Raw genomic sequence first — 16787 nt, forward strand, 5'->3', positions numbered from 1 at the left:
CTTCGTCTTCCGTGAGATGGGTTGTTGCCGCCATAGTGGTTTCCAGAGAGAGGGCGGAGAACCTCTTATTTAAGATCCCCGTTATCGGTCACCGTGGACCCCAGATAAACGAAGCTCTTCACAGGCTCTACGGTGTCATCACCAACCAGGATGGGGGTGGATCAGGTCCCTCGCCAACATGCATGAATTTGGTCTTGGTCCAGCTTACGTGGAGACCAAGCTTTTCTGCCTCTTCGCTGTATATACTCGGAGCGTCCCTCAGCTGGTTGTAGGAGGTGCTGAGCAAGATGGTGTCGTCAGCGTGCTCCAGGTCGGTCAATTGGTAGTTGCCATGGGACACTCCGGGTTCTGGCTCACAGACCCTGCACATCAGGTGGTCGATTTCACAATTAAACAGGTCTGGAGCAGCTACGTAGCCTTGGCGGACACCGCTGGAGATAGGAAACCAGTCAAAGTCCCGGCCATTGACGCGGACACAGACGCAGAAACTTATTATTATGTTATTCCCAATCTGGGTGCACTATAACTTGTGTGTGTGTGTTTTTTTTATTTTTTATTTTTGCTAACCTTATTTTATTTTTGTTCTTTCTATTCTATTGTGTGCATACGGTGTAATTCGCCTGCTCTTGGAAGTCAAAATTGGAAAACAGGAAGCCCAATCCAAGAAACAGGAAGACTAAACGATGAAAAAGGAAGCCCCAACCAAGAAACTACTAGTAGATCCCCAGATCCCTGAACTGCAAGCAGGAAGCTCAAACTAACAGAAAGGGGAGCAAACTAAAAAACAGGAAGACCAACCCGGAAAAAATGACATCCAAACCATGAAACCAGAAGTCAGAAACCATAAAACTGGTAGTTCAAACCAAAATAATGGAAGCACAAACCATACAAAGGAAGACCAAACCTGGAAATTGGAAATCCAAACCATTAACTGGAAGTCCCAACAAAGAAACAGGTCCAAAGCCCAAACTAAAAACCCAAAATAGGATATCTCCATCTGTTTGTATGCGTAATGTTTATGTAAGTTAGTGTGTGAGAGTGCGCACATTTCAGTGTGTGTATTTGTGTGTAGAAGGTACTGCAATTAGGTGTGATTAAGTACTCTATAAGTAAAGTAGCAGGCTTCTAAACACACGCTAGCTAGCGAGCACTCATGAATCTGTCATTACTTCTAAATGTGGACTGGCAGCAATGTGGTCATGTCATTAATGTCACAAAATCACATCTGGCTTCTAAATGTGCAGACCTGAGCCGAGGTGCCACTTTCCCACGATGCCTTGCTGGCGGGCAGGAAGCAGGTGGGGGGGCTGGACACACACACACACAGGCGCGTCAGCTTCAGTGGCAGAGAGCAAACAAAATGGCCGTCAGATTGGCCTATACAGGAAATTGTCGGACTCAACTCACTACCTGTTAGTGTTATTTTTCGACACGTCTGTAAAAGGGCACAAGCTTAGCAGCTAAATGCTACAGAATGTTGGACAAAATATGAGTTTGGCTCAACCAGTCAATCACAGGACACATACAGTATAGAGAAGAATGGACCTGTACGGCGTACCTTTTATCCTGGTGAATGAATTGTGCTGTTTACTCCCTGGGAAAGGAAGCTTGGATTGCGCGACCATTCCTTCCTGCCTCTGCGGCGCTCCGGAAAGGTGTGCCGCAGCCAAGGCCGCAGTGTCATCTCTCAAAACGGGGAAGGAAGAAGGAAAGAAGGCCATTCAGGACGCGTCATTGGGGCAGTCAGATGTTTGGAAAATGCAGCTCATGGAGCCACTTTTACCTAGCAATGTGAAAATTTATGGGTGTGTCGAGCATGGGTAGAGCCACAAAAAATTCTCGAGAAGCCATGCCCCAGAACGCACAGGAAGTCGGCCATTTTGCTTTAAAGCCAGTATTATATGCTAATTGTTAACGTCCTAAAACAAACTCCTCAATGAGCACATTTGAACAGTGAATCCAAGACAAAGTGACCCAGCGACTACCATTGACGGCGAGAGACATCCAATCCAATCATTTAATGACTTGCTAAAAAGCCCACGACATTTTGCTTGTTTACTCCGACCTTGCGGGTCAACATATTTTCTGCGCTTTTACAGTCTGTCACGCTTTCCAAAAATGCAGCAGTCAGCGTCGTGCGTGTGACCAGATAATCAAGGACATGTCCAAGATATTTCACGCTAGCGTTGGATCTTCACAAAGATTCCAATTGGTTTTTTTTTTTCCATCTTTGCAGCTCACAAATTGCTGCTCTAACCAGTTTTTCCTTTGACGGATGGAGATGGGAAAAGATGCATCCAGGAATTGGGTGGGAAAAAAACCGCACACTCCCAGAGATGATACGCGTGTCGGGAGTTTATTTCTTTATTTTTTTTATTTTACGATGTGTCATCGTGGGGGATCAGCCGCCGCCGCTGAGCAACATGCCGGGCCTTCGCCATCTGCTGCCGCTTAGCGTCGTGTATGATAATTGCGAGGTGGTGGCAAATGTCCACGTGCGAAACATTTGTGTCAAGGACACACACTGCATGGAAGAAAAGTTGGCTTTGCTTGTTTGTTTATTGTTTATTCTCATAGCTGTGGAATGCTGCTAAAAAATTTTGGGTTGCATAGGATCCACAACTATTTTGATAGAAAAAAAATATTGGGTCCAAAATTCTGAAATGATAAATGAAATGAGATCTCATAACACTTGAAAAATGTCGCAAATATTACATGGGATGAGAAAAACATTTGGGGAAAATGGCAAACACACAAGAAAAGTAGGAGAAAGTGCACACAGAAAAACTACACTAGCGGTAAGAAAAGCAAATAGACTCATTAAATTTAGTCTAAAATACAGTGGTACCTCAACTTATGAACATCTCTACATACAGAAGTTTCAGGTTAAGACACGCCTCAACTGGAAAATATTGGCTCTTGTTAGATTAGAAGTTTCAGCATACGAAAGGCAAAAATACGGTATGGTTGGTACTCTCAGCTCCTGGAGTTTACTGGACGTAACATACACATAGATGCTCTGCCATTGGCTATTGCCTAGAATTCTTGTCATCCAACTGGCTAAGAAGGACCTCTTCATCATCTTCAATCAGCCCTTGTGTTCCGACAGCTTTACATGAGTGTATTAACTATTATTCTTTATTCTTGTTATTTTTACATTATGCACTACTCAAATTTTATGTTTATTGTGCAATAATCTAATTGTATAATGTATTTGTAACATGTTTTCATGCATTTTTATGCATTATAAAAGATGTCTGAATTTCGGTGATTTGGAACATATTAGGGCATTCTATTACATTTCCATTACATGGAAAATGCCTCTATACTTACGGAATTTTCAGTTTATCAAACTACTTCCAGAACCATTTAATTTCGTAAGTAGAGGTACCACTGTACTATATTCGAAACAGAAATCTTACACATTCTCTATTTTTACATTTTTATTTATTTTACTTATGTACATTTTTTTTATGATAATGGGGAAAAACAGTACAGGTAGTCCCCAGGTTATGACGTAAACGACTTCCACGATTGCGACTTTACGACCCCGAAGTCTTGTCCGCCATTCTGTCTCGTCCTGTTTTTTTTTTTTTTTTTAAACAGTGCTAGTAAACAGGACCGAGTTCTTGCCATGCCTCCTACCCCAGAAGCGTCGCCGCTGTCCTGCAGTTCCTGACGGCGTCAGGTCCCACCCACTGTCATCTCCGGTTCTCAGCTTGGGAGCATCATGACGCCCGCCCCAACCTCCGGCGTTCTCCCAAAATGCCGTACATGAGGCGAATTTGACACCCAAAGTACTACCGTGCGCTTTCAAATTGTTTTGTCTAGATGCATACAGTTAGAACGTACAAAAATGCCTTAATACTTAAATGTAGTTGTATCAAATAAGGACTAGGTTTAAATGCACTACATGACTAATGTGGTCAACAGATCAACACTGCTTTATTGCTACCACAAGAAAACAATGGTTAAAAGTACGAGAGGGAAATACATGCAAAAAGTATTTTTGAGGCAATGAAAACATAATAAAAAAAGTAAAAAATAAATAAATAAATAGGGAGTACTCGCCGCTTTTATGCGATGTGCGCATACGTGTGGACAGGGCTGGCCCAGGCCATTTGGGGGCCCTAAGCAAAATAATGCCAAGGGGCCCATATTTTTGGCCCACCATTACATCACAGTGTACTGTGAAACCCATACATGCAATCCAACCCATGCGTCCATATTTTGTATATTTATCAGATTTTGTTGCACTGCATTCTTCAAACTTCTCACCCCAAATAATTGTCAGTACTTACAGTAGATAGCGCCAAACCTTTTTCTAAAAGAGGAAAAGAACAAAATTAAAGAAAAACTCTTATTTTTTAAGCTTGTAATCAAGTATCAAAACTGACAAAAGTCAAATAAAGCAAACTGTAGTAAACAAAATAGAATATAAATTAAACAATTGCCAGATTGGGGGCCCCCTAGTGGTCAGGGGCCCTAAGCAGCTGCATAGTCTGAGTATAGGCTGGCCCTGCGTGTGGATGCTTGAGCAAGAGCACTGAACATTGTGTAGGACATCTCGCTGCGTAGCAAGGAATTGAAGAACACCGATCTCCTATGACCACCGGCAAAGCGCCTTTTTCGGACTGGGCTCAAGCCGCCACCCGTTGTCATCTCCAGTTCTCACGTGTCCGCCCGAGAAGCACCCTTTTTGGCTTGGGAGAGTCATGACGCCTGCCCCAACCTCTGGTTCTTCCCTGGCCGCCGACAATTCACCTTTTTCAGACTTCCCACTTCCTTGTTCTCTTGCTGCCGCTCCTGCTTCTCCTCCGGCGCCAACTCCTCTTGCGAGTCCCGATCATTTTTTTTTTTTTTTTTTAGTTCAGATGGGCTCGCGTTAAGAGAGGCGACCTGAGCGGCCATGATACCCCACCTCTCTCGCCTCCCTCTTTCCACAGCTCTGTTTTCTCTAAGGAAAGCGACTCACTCACGAGTAAAGCCTGAATATTTTTTTTTTTTTTCTAGCTCAAATATTCATTCAATATAACGGCATTTAACACAATTTACCTCACAGTATCTTATTTTTTAATTGATCTCATTACTATGACGTATAATACATGTTTTTGGACAGTTATTTTGTATTTAGAAGAACTTCAAGGGTTAATTCCAACTTTCGTGGAAATTGGGATTACAGCACCAGCCTAGGAACGGAACTCGTTCGTAACCCGCTAAGGAATCTGACCTTTTAGCCAGATTGCGGGAATCACGCCAGCTGAACCGGCGGAACTGCACTAGCGAAATTCCAATGACCCGGCCGGCGGAACTCCGACGACCCGGCCAAGGGTCCAAACTCCGCACGTTCACCTTAATCTTAACACCTCGTACTGACTCCATTTTAAAATCTGGAAAAAGGCTTCGAAACACAGGTTGACAATTTATTCCAAGTTGGCCACAATCATACAGCAATATAGAGACCCAGACGAGGAGGCAAACTGGATCCAGGGTCACCATATCAGTCAACAAAAGATTTCCATGAAAAATGACGATTACTTAAACATCCAGTCTTTAAAAGGCTCTGGTGAGGCTGGCTGTGGTGTGGAAGAAAGGTATATTTGGGCGTTGTTTAGGATTATTGTCTGTTGGACAGACTTGGGCTTTACTGTTGTCAGAACAATGAGAGTTAAGGAATTTTCCATCCTCAGTGCAACGTAAGTACTGAGTGTTCACTTCTCGGTCGCTGGTTTGTCCATATCAGATGTTCCATGTGGCAAGACAAGATGTTCCGCCATTTGTTCTGGACTGCCCAGAAGAGTTGATTACGGGATTTGGTGGTACAGACATGGGCTTGGCGATGTCTTGCCCATTACCTGCTTGTCAGCGTTAATTTTGCTCTGTCAGCTGCATGACACGCGTCGGGCTTCCGTGGTCAGAAGGCATCCTGTATCTGTTCTGCTCTTATCTGCCCGTTGTCTTGGCGCTGCAAATTCTAATCATTTCAAGTCCATCTGTTCATAATATCAAATATATTCTGCTTGCTTTTCTTTAACTGTGGCAAGGCAAGGCGAATTTATTTATACAGCACAATTTAACACAAGGCAATTCAAAGTGCTTTACGTCACATGAAGATCATAAAAATCACATTAAATCAGAAGAACGTAAAAACAAAGACAATCGAAACAGGAAATAAAGTTATACATAAAAATCGCATTTAATCACGAATAGAATAAGAAAAAATAAAAATAAAAAATACTACTACTAATAATAATAATTGAAATCAGCAATGAAGATAAAGCACAAGAGGAAGAGAAAGCAAATAGATTGAAATATATAGAAAGTTATGGATATGCTGTGCTAAACAAGAGCGTTTTTAGCCCTGATTTAAAGGAGCTAACAGTTTGAGCATACTTCAGACCTTCAGGTAACCTGTTCCAGAGGTGAGGAGCATAATACATAAATGCTGCCTCACCCTGCTTGGTTCTTATTCTTGGAACATACAGGAGATCGCTTCCAGATGACCTTAGGGGTCTAGATGTTTCATAGGAATCTAACAAATCAAGCCTATATTTTGGTCCAAGGCCATTAAGTGTTTTGTAGACGAGCAGTAGTATTTCATAGTCTATCCTTTGACTCACTGGAAGGCAGTGTAACGATTTCAAAACCGGTGTAATGTGGTCCATTTTCCTTGTATTTGTGAGGACTCTGGCTGCAGCATTCTGTACTAGCTGCAGCTTCCTGACTGATTTTTTATCAAGACCTGTAAATATACCGCTGCAATAGTCCAATCTGATGAAAATGAATGCATGCATATGTTTTTACATGTCTTGTTGAGTCACAAGCCCCTTAATTCTGGCTATATTTTTTTAGGTGGTAATAAGCAGATTTAGTGACCAACTTTAGATGGCTATCAAATTTTAGGTCTCACTTTATTTGTAGCTGTAAGTGACATTGTGCTAAGGTGCCTGCATATCTTTGACCTTTCCTTTTTTGGCCCGAAAATGATCACTTCTGTCTTCTCCACATTGCTGCTCCAACTGTGATATAAATCTTATTTATTTTATATTGGGTGTTAGGGTAATACATACAGTCAAACAGTAAATACGAGAAAAGATTCTTTTTTAATTTATTTATATTCAAGAAAACAAAAGGGGGAAAACGGCTTTATAAAGAACATTTTACGTTTGTTCATTAATTCATTCATTCGCTGCCAGTCCTCCCACTTCAAATGGATCGAACGTCTTTCGCCGTCAAAGGCAGCCAACGAGTTAGGCTGAAAGATGGGGTTGCATATGCTTTAAATGGTTATTGATTGTGATGAGGGTTCCTTTTGTACCGTTGACTTCCACCGCAAGGAGCTGGGGGGCACCAGAGTCCCTCCTTTTCTTCCTTTCTTCCAGCGCGTCCCCCCACTTTTGTGCCGGCTACCCACATGCGGAGAGGAGGGGCGTGGGCCCGCCGCTGCCGCTGGGGTGGGAGTGGGAACGGGAGGGGGCTCCGGCAGCAGCCAGCCAGTCAGTCCACAGTCGCTCATCCGGCGAGACTTCATCCACTCCTGTTGGATGCCGGTCGCGCGATTTCAAGATATCCAAGAAGACGACAACGTGCGTGCTCGCTCACCTGACGCCGTCACACGCGCGCACGCAGGCAGGAGTCCTTCTTATGGAATTGGCCTATTTTCCCCCTTTGTGGATGCGGTGAACCCCCCTTTTTTGCATAGCAATCAGCTGGATATACCCGGAGGCGCGCGCGTGCACGAACCTCCAATGAATGTAAGTGTCTGCGTTTTGTGATTATTGTGCATGCGCGCGCACGTGCGACATATGAATGAACAGCACGCCTCTTTAGCGCAGTGCACACCTTGCGTGGATGTGCCTCTAATTGGGGCTCATGCCAAGCTAAAGCCTGCTATAACGCACACCTCGGTCCTCGCCATTGGGTCAGTTCCGTTTTGGTGCTTGGAATATTCCTTCATTGTCGTAATTGGGGAACATCAGGGCATCAGACCAAACCTTAGATACTCTTTCGGTGTATTTGAATACTGTATATAAATAAATATATTTATAGATGGGGGGGCACTAAAATGCTATTTAAAAAAAAAAAAGAGAGAGAGAATGCTTTGCTCTTTCTGGTGCTTCTGGGTCACTTCCTGTTAATTTTGGAAACAGGTCACTTCCTGTTCATTTTAGGGGATCTACTTGTCCCTTCCTGTTGACTTTGGAGCATTTACAGATTATTTCCTGTCAATTTTGGGGCTGGGTTTTGTGTCACCTCTGATTCAGGGACATTTATGGGTCACTTTCTGTTGATTTTTGGTCACTGTTAATTTCCGGTCATATACGGGTCACTTTCTGTTGATTTTATGTCACTTCCTTTTAATTTTGGGGTGTATATACATTAGCTTCTGTAGCCGACAACCCAGAACATGCTGGAGAGTCTCTAGGCTGGCCTGGGAACACCTTGGGATCCCGCTGGAGGAGCTGGTTGAAGTGGTTGGGAGAGGGAAGTCTGGACTTCCCTGCACACCACGAATCAAAAATTGTCCAAAATTACTTTCTGTCCAGTATATTTAATTAAAAAAAAAAAATCAATATTTGTACTTACTCAGTGTGAAACTTGAGCCTGTTGAGATGAACACAAAGGCGATATCCTGGCAGGAACTGAAGAAAGACACACACGAAGCTCTTCTTCAACAGCCCTCAGTCTCTTGTTTTTTTTTTTTTTTATTGCAGTTAGGCTGAAAAATTCTCAGATTTATCAGATGGGGGACTTTAACTAGGGTTGTTCCGATCATGTTTTTTTGCTCCCGAGCCGATCGTTTTAGTTTGAGTATCTGCCGATCCTGATATTTCCCGATCCCCGATCCGATTGCTTTTTCTTCCTCCCGATTCAATTCCAATCATTCCCGATAATTTTTCCCGATCATATACATTTTGGCAATGCATTAAGAAAAAAATTAATAAAACTCGGACGTATATATATACATTCAACATACAGTACATAAGTACTGTATTTGTTTATTATGACAATAAATCCTCAAGATGGCATTTACATTATTAACATTCTTTCTGTGAGAGGGATCCACGGATGGAAAGACTTGTGACTTTGTATATTGTGACTAAATATTGCCATCTAGTGTATTTGTTGAGCTTTCAGTAAATGATACTGTAGCCATGCCCAAATGCATGATGGGAAGGGGAACCATGACTGCGTAGTGCTACCAATTGATATATCTTCTCTGCGTTGGGAAATAATATAAGGTGTTAAGAAAAAGATCATTTGCTACCTTGCTTCCCCACATTGCTTCCCATGATATTTCTAATCGTAGGGAGAGGGATTGTAAGGCTTCAGCCAATTAAAAAAAAGCTCCAACGGCTGCCAAAATTCACTGTACTCATTTTACGCTGCCTTTTATCTCTCTATATAGGTAAAACGGCACCATTACAGATTGAGCGCGACAATGCGTGAGTGGGTCGTGCAGTGCATGCATTAATTGCGTTAAATATTTTAACGTGATACATTTTTTAAAAAATTAATTACCGCCGTTATCAGGATAAATTTGATTACCCTACCTTAAGCCTAAACTAAAGACTCTGGATGAGTGTAACATATTATGTCTGTAACGTTAAATACAATTAGAAAACGATTTAATTAAAAAATATATATATATTAAAAAAAGGCATGGCCAATATTTTTTTGCCGATTCCGATACTTTGAAAATGACGTGATCGGACCCGATCGATTGGGATGCTGATCGATCGGGACATCTTTAACCACATCAGGGCTGAGCATCTTGCTGAAAATGGCTTTTCAGGCAGGTAGTATTAATGTCTCTGCCACAGTGTGGGACGTTTTGGATTTAGCAAAAAGTTCAGCAACACGGTAACTGGCTTGAAACGCTTTCTCATTTACCTTTGTGGTTTTTCTCAATAAAGTTGCCTGTTTCTCTGTGTTTTCACGAAGGTGAACAAAATAGTCCATAGACTGTTTTTGAAGCGACGGGCGCTGTCGGATAGCTGCTCGTGTCGCGTTCAAGAACTGCTCGGATTTCTAGCCATCAGCTACGATGCTGTGCTCGACAATGTGTTGGAATAAAACACAGGGGGAGGATTGACGGTCGTCACATATGGATAAAATAGGACACTTTCGTGTATATCCACACTTGACGAGTCTAATCTAATGATGTACAGTATTGTCCACATTGTCGCGGACAGCAAGGTGGCTGATGGCTCGAAATCCGAGCAGTTCTTGAACACGACAAGAGCAATGCCTCGCTTATCTGCACACCTTCTACCTACTCCTTCCTTCCTACTGCAACTCCGCCTGGCGACGTACAAGAAAAAAAACAAAGCGATATTGCATAATTTCTCGCGGCACATCTGACAATCTCTCACGGCACACTAGTGTGCTGCGGCACACAGGTTGAAAAACACTGCGATGGATGATGGATTGATGCATGGATGAATGGCATTACATTACTCATCCTGCTAATGTTGGGGGCAGTTCCAGGGCCAAACCTTAGTTTGGTGCATTAAAACAAAAATCATATTTTATAATGACCAAGTGCCCAGGTGGGACAAATGTATTCGGACACTTGCAGACTGTCCAACAGGAAATGAACAGGAAGTGAAGAATGTATGCGGACAAAAGAATCAGATCAAAAACAGGAAATGACAGGTCTATGGACAAAAATTATTGGAGATGAAAAAGTTTTCAGACATATCGTGGAACATTCACTTACTAGTTTAATACAAGACAATAAGCTCGTAAAACCAAATCAATGGATTCACATGTTGGACGCGTTTCTTTAAGGGGCGCGGCCTAATCGTTCCATATGAAATCTTATAGGCTGAGTCGAAAAGTTCATTCCGAACTCAAATTTGAGATATTTTTCTGGCGCCACCTGCTGAACTCATTGCTTCAAGACAACATTATGGCTTTTTAATCATGTACTCCATTGGTTTCAAGAGGCAGTTGGAGACGCTTATCAACTAAGTCAACACCGCTGTGTTTGTGCATTGCCTCATCTGTCTCTTGTCTCCCCCTTTTAAGTATGTGGACAAAAACAAGCGAGTTTTATTCCTCATAATTCTCTGTGACCTAATCGAGCTGACTCTTTCGGCAGTCGTTTCAATCGTTCAAAGCAAGAATCGTGTCTGTTTTGAATGATGTGACGATGGAGCTGATGGCTCAAGCCAGAATGTCAAAGCTTTCAGTCCAAATTTTTCAATCGTGCATTTCCAGATAAATCTTTCTGCGACAATTTTTGCGCTAGTTGAATTCGGCCGAGTTATCGACGAGTCACTATTGATAAGAATTCCCCTGGGTGGCGCATTTCATTATAGCATCCCCCCTAAGAGATGCGTCGTTGCCATGGCGGCGGCTGCTGCGTGCATGGTCGTTACGGTCGCCAACGGTAAGATGGGAGTCTTCTTTGTCACTGCATCGTTTTATTTTGGTGGAGAAATTTCCCCTGAACGGCAACAAAAAAAAAAAGAAGAAACTGTCAGCATATTGACATATTTTTTATATATATTTTTTGCTTATTCACATTTTTTTTTTTTTGACATTTTCAAAATGCATGTTCATTTAAATAGTTTGTAAATCTGACACATAAACTATACAGTATATATGAATTGGTCCCCAAAGAAAAGCAAAAGGCGTTCTTGCTGAGCGTTGTGGGCTCCAGTGTCTCCTCATGCGTTTTTTATGAAGGCTCAGCTTTCCATCACCAGTCCTCTAATGAACTGGCTCAGCTCAGCGTGCGTACGCGCCGGCCACTCATGGCCAGAATGACGGTTCACAATATTCATAGGCTTGCCGTGTTTAAGCGTGCATGCGTCGGTCCCAAAGCATCGCGTCACGTCGCTGCTTGCTCTCGCGTTGACCCTCACTTTCAAGCCCCACTCGTCAAAAACAAAAATTGCAGTAGTGTCCCGTCCCTTCCAGATGTGGAGGTCAGCGAGCGGAACGGAGGGGCCGATGTTGGCCGCCTCCATCGTCCCCGGGGGAGCCATACACGGGTTATTAATGGGGGCTCCTTGGGGGGCTCGTAAAACTGCCGCATGCAGTCACGGTCGGAGGGATCGCCGATCAGATCAGGCTTTCTCTTTGCATGTATGTAATGTAAATGTACAACAAAAGCAACTATGGAAAGCCAGTGATGGAGATACTCACTTTAGTTTTTTTACTCATGTAAAAGTACAGATACAGGGGGAAATTTTACTTAAGTAAAAGTACAAGTATCTGAGAAAAAAATACTCAAGTGCAAAAGTACTTGTTTTAAATATTACTTTACAAGTGAAAAGCAAAAGTATTTTCTGCCGATGCAAAAATGTGATATATATATATTAGGGCTATCAAACGATTAAAATTTTTAATCGAGTTAATTACAGCTTAAAAATTAATTAATCGTAATTAATCGCAATTCAAACCATCTATAAAATATGCCATTTTTTTCTCTAAATTATTGTTGGAATGAAAAGATAAGACACAAGACGGATATATACATTCAACATACGGTACATAAGTACTGTATTTGTTTATTATAACAATAAATCAACAAGATGGCATTAACATTATTAATGTTCTCTTAAAGCGATCCACGAAAAGATAGAAAAACTTGTAGTTCTTAAAAGATAAATTTTATATTAAAACCCCTCTTAATGTTTTCGTTTTATTTAAATTTGTAAAATTTTCAATCAAAAAATAAACTAGTAGCTCGCCATTGTCGATGTCATTACACCATGCTCACTCCCCAAACCCAATCCCTAAAATCATTTGGACCTAAGCGCCAGCAGAGGGCGCCAAACAACAAAAACCAAGCAACAAGTAACAAGCGGACATTACACTGCTGTCATTTTAGTCTGAGCGGGGCATGTGCGTTAATTGCGTCAAATATTTTAACGTGATTAATTAAAAAAAATAATTACCGCCCGTCAACGTGATAATTTTGACAGCCCTAATATATATATATATATATATATATATGTATGTATATATGTATATGTATATACGTATATGTATATATATATATGAAGAAAACACAGACAAGGCTGAAAAAGCAGTTTCTCATCTTGCACCCCGCTCTAAAATAAGCTGCTGCATTTTCGCCAAAAGGACTGCTGTGTTTGATAAAACAATATGTCTATATGCTGCCATTGCAGTTTCTTGCCGCATTATGCCCCCGGACTATTTTTAATTTGTCCGTTTTACCCTGGAGACCCCCGTTTACAGACACTGCGCAACCGCTTTTGTTTCAACCCAGCCATAAAAAGGAGGAATCGTTTTTAGCTTAGAATCATTAATTGACGTCTAATATTTAGTTTACAAAAAAAAAAAAACCTTAAAAAAAATATTCACTCGCATGTTTTAAACTTTTAAACAAATTACATCACAATGAACAAAATAGTGTCTGAATAGGTCACGGATATCTACCTGATAAATATCGCTTAATTGTATTGTTTTTGTTACTGTCGCATTTTCCCTGATATTTCAGATGATAAATAATCGATCCAAACAAGAAAAATTGGAAGGAGAAAAAAACCTTTGAAAAGGGTAAATATTTGAAAAAGAAAATCTCGACCACTCCTTGTTGTCTGTGACTTCTGCATCACAACCCTTATTACCGTGTTTCACCCATAAAATCCCTACAAAGTCGGGCTGCGGCCATTCACATCAGGGTCTTGACACTCGATGATACATGCTGCACAGAGTTGTTTGGATCGAAACAAGGTAAGTACGCGATAACATCTCGTTAAATCATGGTGTCTTTATTTCTGCTCTCTCATGCTCTCACCTCAAGTTACCGGAAAGCCACAAAATGACATACATTGCAGTCGAATGCTAGCGCGAGAATTATGGACACAGAAGACTAACTGACTAGCGTGCTGTCCATTATTTTTTCAACCCTTGTTGCCATTTTGATTGCTTATTATGGGATGATATCGATGTATTGGATTCATTAGATGCTTATATCATAAAGCCTAGGTCCTAGGCTTCAAGGCTAAATAAATAAATACATAGTGTTATGTACTCACATTTATATGTTCCCTTTATGCATATGGAGCCTTTTATTCTCAGTATCGCGTATTCACATTCTTTAATCATATTTGAAAATGATGTAATATTGATTATCAAAGACTTGAGTAGACAAAGGGGGATCATCTTGAAGTGTTCATTATTTATTATGTACCAGAATAGGTGTCCAAATTCTTTTTAAAAATGAGAAACTTAAAGAAAATTTCAAAGGTCTCAAAAATGTCTATTTTTCACTCACCTGATTTGACCTACTTTTAAGGTGTCAAAAATGCCCTCCTGTTCAAAATTTTTCTCACCCCAAAAAATACAGATTTTAAGCTTTTCAAAGGTGTACCACACATGCATGTAGGTCAATTTTGAAATTTGGCCAAATTGGCGATCTCAGAGCAGAACTTCAGACATTTCTTGACTGCTCAATTTTATTTAAAACTGTGCAAAATGGAAACATCAAGCAATAAAATTGACTGGACTGTAAAAAAAAAAAAAGCTTAAGCTAAAAAAATTTAGCGTAACGGCGGATTGCAAGCAGCTATCAGGTGCATACCACCACAGTGTGCCATACAAGGGTGTGCAGCACCCACCCATCTGAAGGCGTGCTGCTCTCACTGTTGGTTTTTATTGGTCAATATCTTTTTAACCTGCCTAATCTTGCTTGTACTCGTGTTGCTGCCTCTAGTGCTCAAATACGGTATTGTTGCAAGGGGCTTATCGATTGCACCAGAGGCATGAAAACAAAACATCAATTTACAATGAGAAAAAAACTAACAAACAAAGGTAATGTGTAACGCAGGCGACAATTTGAAAAGTAGTGAAGTAAAAACTACAGATGCGTGCTGAAAAATGTAGTGAAGTAAAAGTAAAAAAAACTTCAAATTTGCACTCAAGTAGAAGTACAGATACACAAAAATATACTTAAGTACAGTAACAAAGTACTTCGTTACATTCCACCACTGTGGAAACCTTACCTGTATCTTGTAAAATTAAAAAAAAAAACACATACTTTTAAAAAAGGAAAAGTAGAAACAAATCCTTATACAGTTCAGAGCAATTCTAGGGTCAAATGTTCTTCTTTCTTTAGAAAGAAAAAGAAAGAAAGGGAAAAGAAAGAACAGGAAAAAGAGAGAAACAAGGAAAGAAAGGAAAAAAATGAATTGCTCTCATTTCATTTGATGAGCGTATTCTCCATCCAACATGTACAATGTTGAAGGATACTGACACAATAATTCTCAAATTTGAGGTTTTTACCTATTTTGCAGAATTGTCCAAAAATAAGTTTGTCTTTCCAATGTTCCACTTTTCACTAGTTGTCTCTACAAATCTTTCTCACGATGCTAGCATTCAACCTAGCCATTAGACTGTTAGCCTGCTAGCCCGGGCAGATGTGTCGAACATTCCTGGTGTTCAGTGCCCAAATTCTACTGGCGCCACGGGAGCGGTCGCCCGGATGAACGCTGGCCGCTCGTCCGACACCTTTGCGCTAAACAGGAGTTCTTGCCGCTTGGGTTGCCTTCACGGTGGGATGTTTTGATTGGAAGGATTTCACGCAGATTGGCGCCGACCCGTGACGGCGCGTAGCGTTGCGGCATGCGTCTGTCGAGACTTTTTATTTATGCAGTGCTGTAGCGTGAGGATGGAGGCAGCTCAGCACCGTCCCGCTTTGATCGGCCGCCAAAAGCTGACGATTTACGACTCCGTAAATCGTCAAGTTTAAGGGCAATTTTTTTCCACTTGTTTCAATTCTACGCTCCGTTATGTCCGATTTAGCTCAAGATGTGGGAAGACAATGGCGAGGCTCCTTTTGACAAACGATGAACTGGTGCCTTTGATGAATATGGAGCAGAATTATCAAGCCAAAATGTCCTCCAAATTGAGAATGCTCCTCTTAGATTTTTTTCTTTGTGTGTCCAGGTGTAGCTGAGCCATGTCTTTGAGAAGCCAAGAGTCGCCACGGCGGCCCGGTGGCCCCTCTTTTAAGTGTCTCATCTTCTTAGCCATGGTCTTGCCCGCCTCCGTCCTTGGGGCGTTGGAGCTGCAGCTGGACGAGGAGCAGCCTGCGGGCACGGTGGTCGGGGACATTGGTGCTGGCTTGCCGCCCGGCGAGACTGCCGGCCTTTACTTCATCTCCGACCACGAAGGGACAGGTGTTGGCGGGGACCTAAATATCGACGAGACCACCGGGATCATCACTACAGCGCGTCGGCTTGACCGGGAGCAGAGGGACCGCTATAGCTTCATCGCCGTCACCGTGACTGGTGTCACCATCCAAGTTTCTGTCACCGTTAACGACATCAACGACCATGCGCCCCAGTTTCCTAAAAGCAAAGTGCTTCTCAAGATCCCTGAGCACACCGTCCCGGGGACCCGCTTTTCCCTGGATCCGGCCGCTGACGCAGACAAAGACCAGTTCACCACACAAGGCTACTCCATCCGGGAGGGAAACGTTGGCCAGGTGTTCAGTCTGGAGACCAAGAGGGCCGCTAACAAGGCGCTGTATCTTGACCTAGTTGTCAATGGACTCCTGGACCGGGAGAAACGCTCCGGTTACACCTTGGTCATAGAGGCTTTTGACGGGGGTTCGCCCAGGAGGGTAGGCTCCATGACCCTGGAGGTTGCTGTGACTGACGTCAACGACCACACACCAGTCTTCAACCAGAGTCGATACCACGCCGTCATATCTGAGAGTCTTCCCCAAGGAAGCAGCATCCTACAGGTGATACATAATTTCTAATGTCAGAATTCCATCATCTACTAACGTGTTGGTTTTT

At 42.1% G+C, this 16787-nt stretch overlaps 1 protein-coding gene across 2 annotated transcripts in view; it reads left to right on the forward strand.

Moving 5' to 3' along the window:
• Positions 1–16787, forward strand: part of LOC130906705 (protocadherin-16-like) — a 92757-nt gene that overhangs the window by 9601 nt on the left and 66369 nt on the right. Inside the window, exons 1-2 of one of the 2 annotated variants that reach the window (XM_057821253.1) lie at positions 7482–7754; positions 15931–16732. In XM_057821253.1, the coding sequence (XP_057677236.1) occupies positions 15944–16732 (789 nt within the window). In that variant the 5' untranslated portion in view covers positions 7482–7754; positions 15931–15943. Of the gene's footprint in view, positions 1–7481; positions 7755–15930; positions 16733–16787 lie in introns of those variants that run through there. The other variant, XM_057821254.1, reaches the window with a different exon arrangement.

Source organism: Corythoichthys intestinalis, chromosome 18, assembly GCF_030265065.1.
Source record: "Corythoichthys intestinalis isolate RoL2023-P3 chromosome 18, ASM3026506v1, whole genome shotgun sequence".
Lineage (NCBI taxonomy): Eukaryota > Metazoa > Chordata > Actinopteri > Syngnathiformes > Syngnathidae > Corythoichthys > Corythoichthys intestinalis.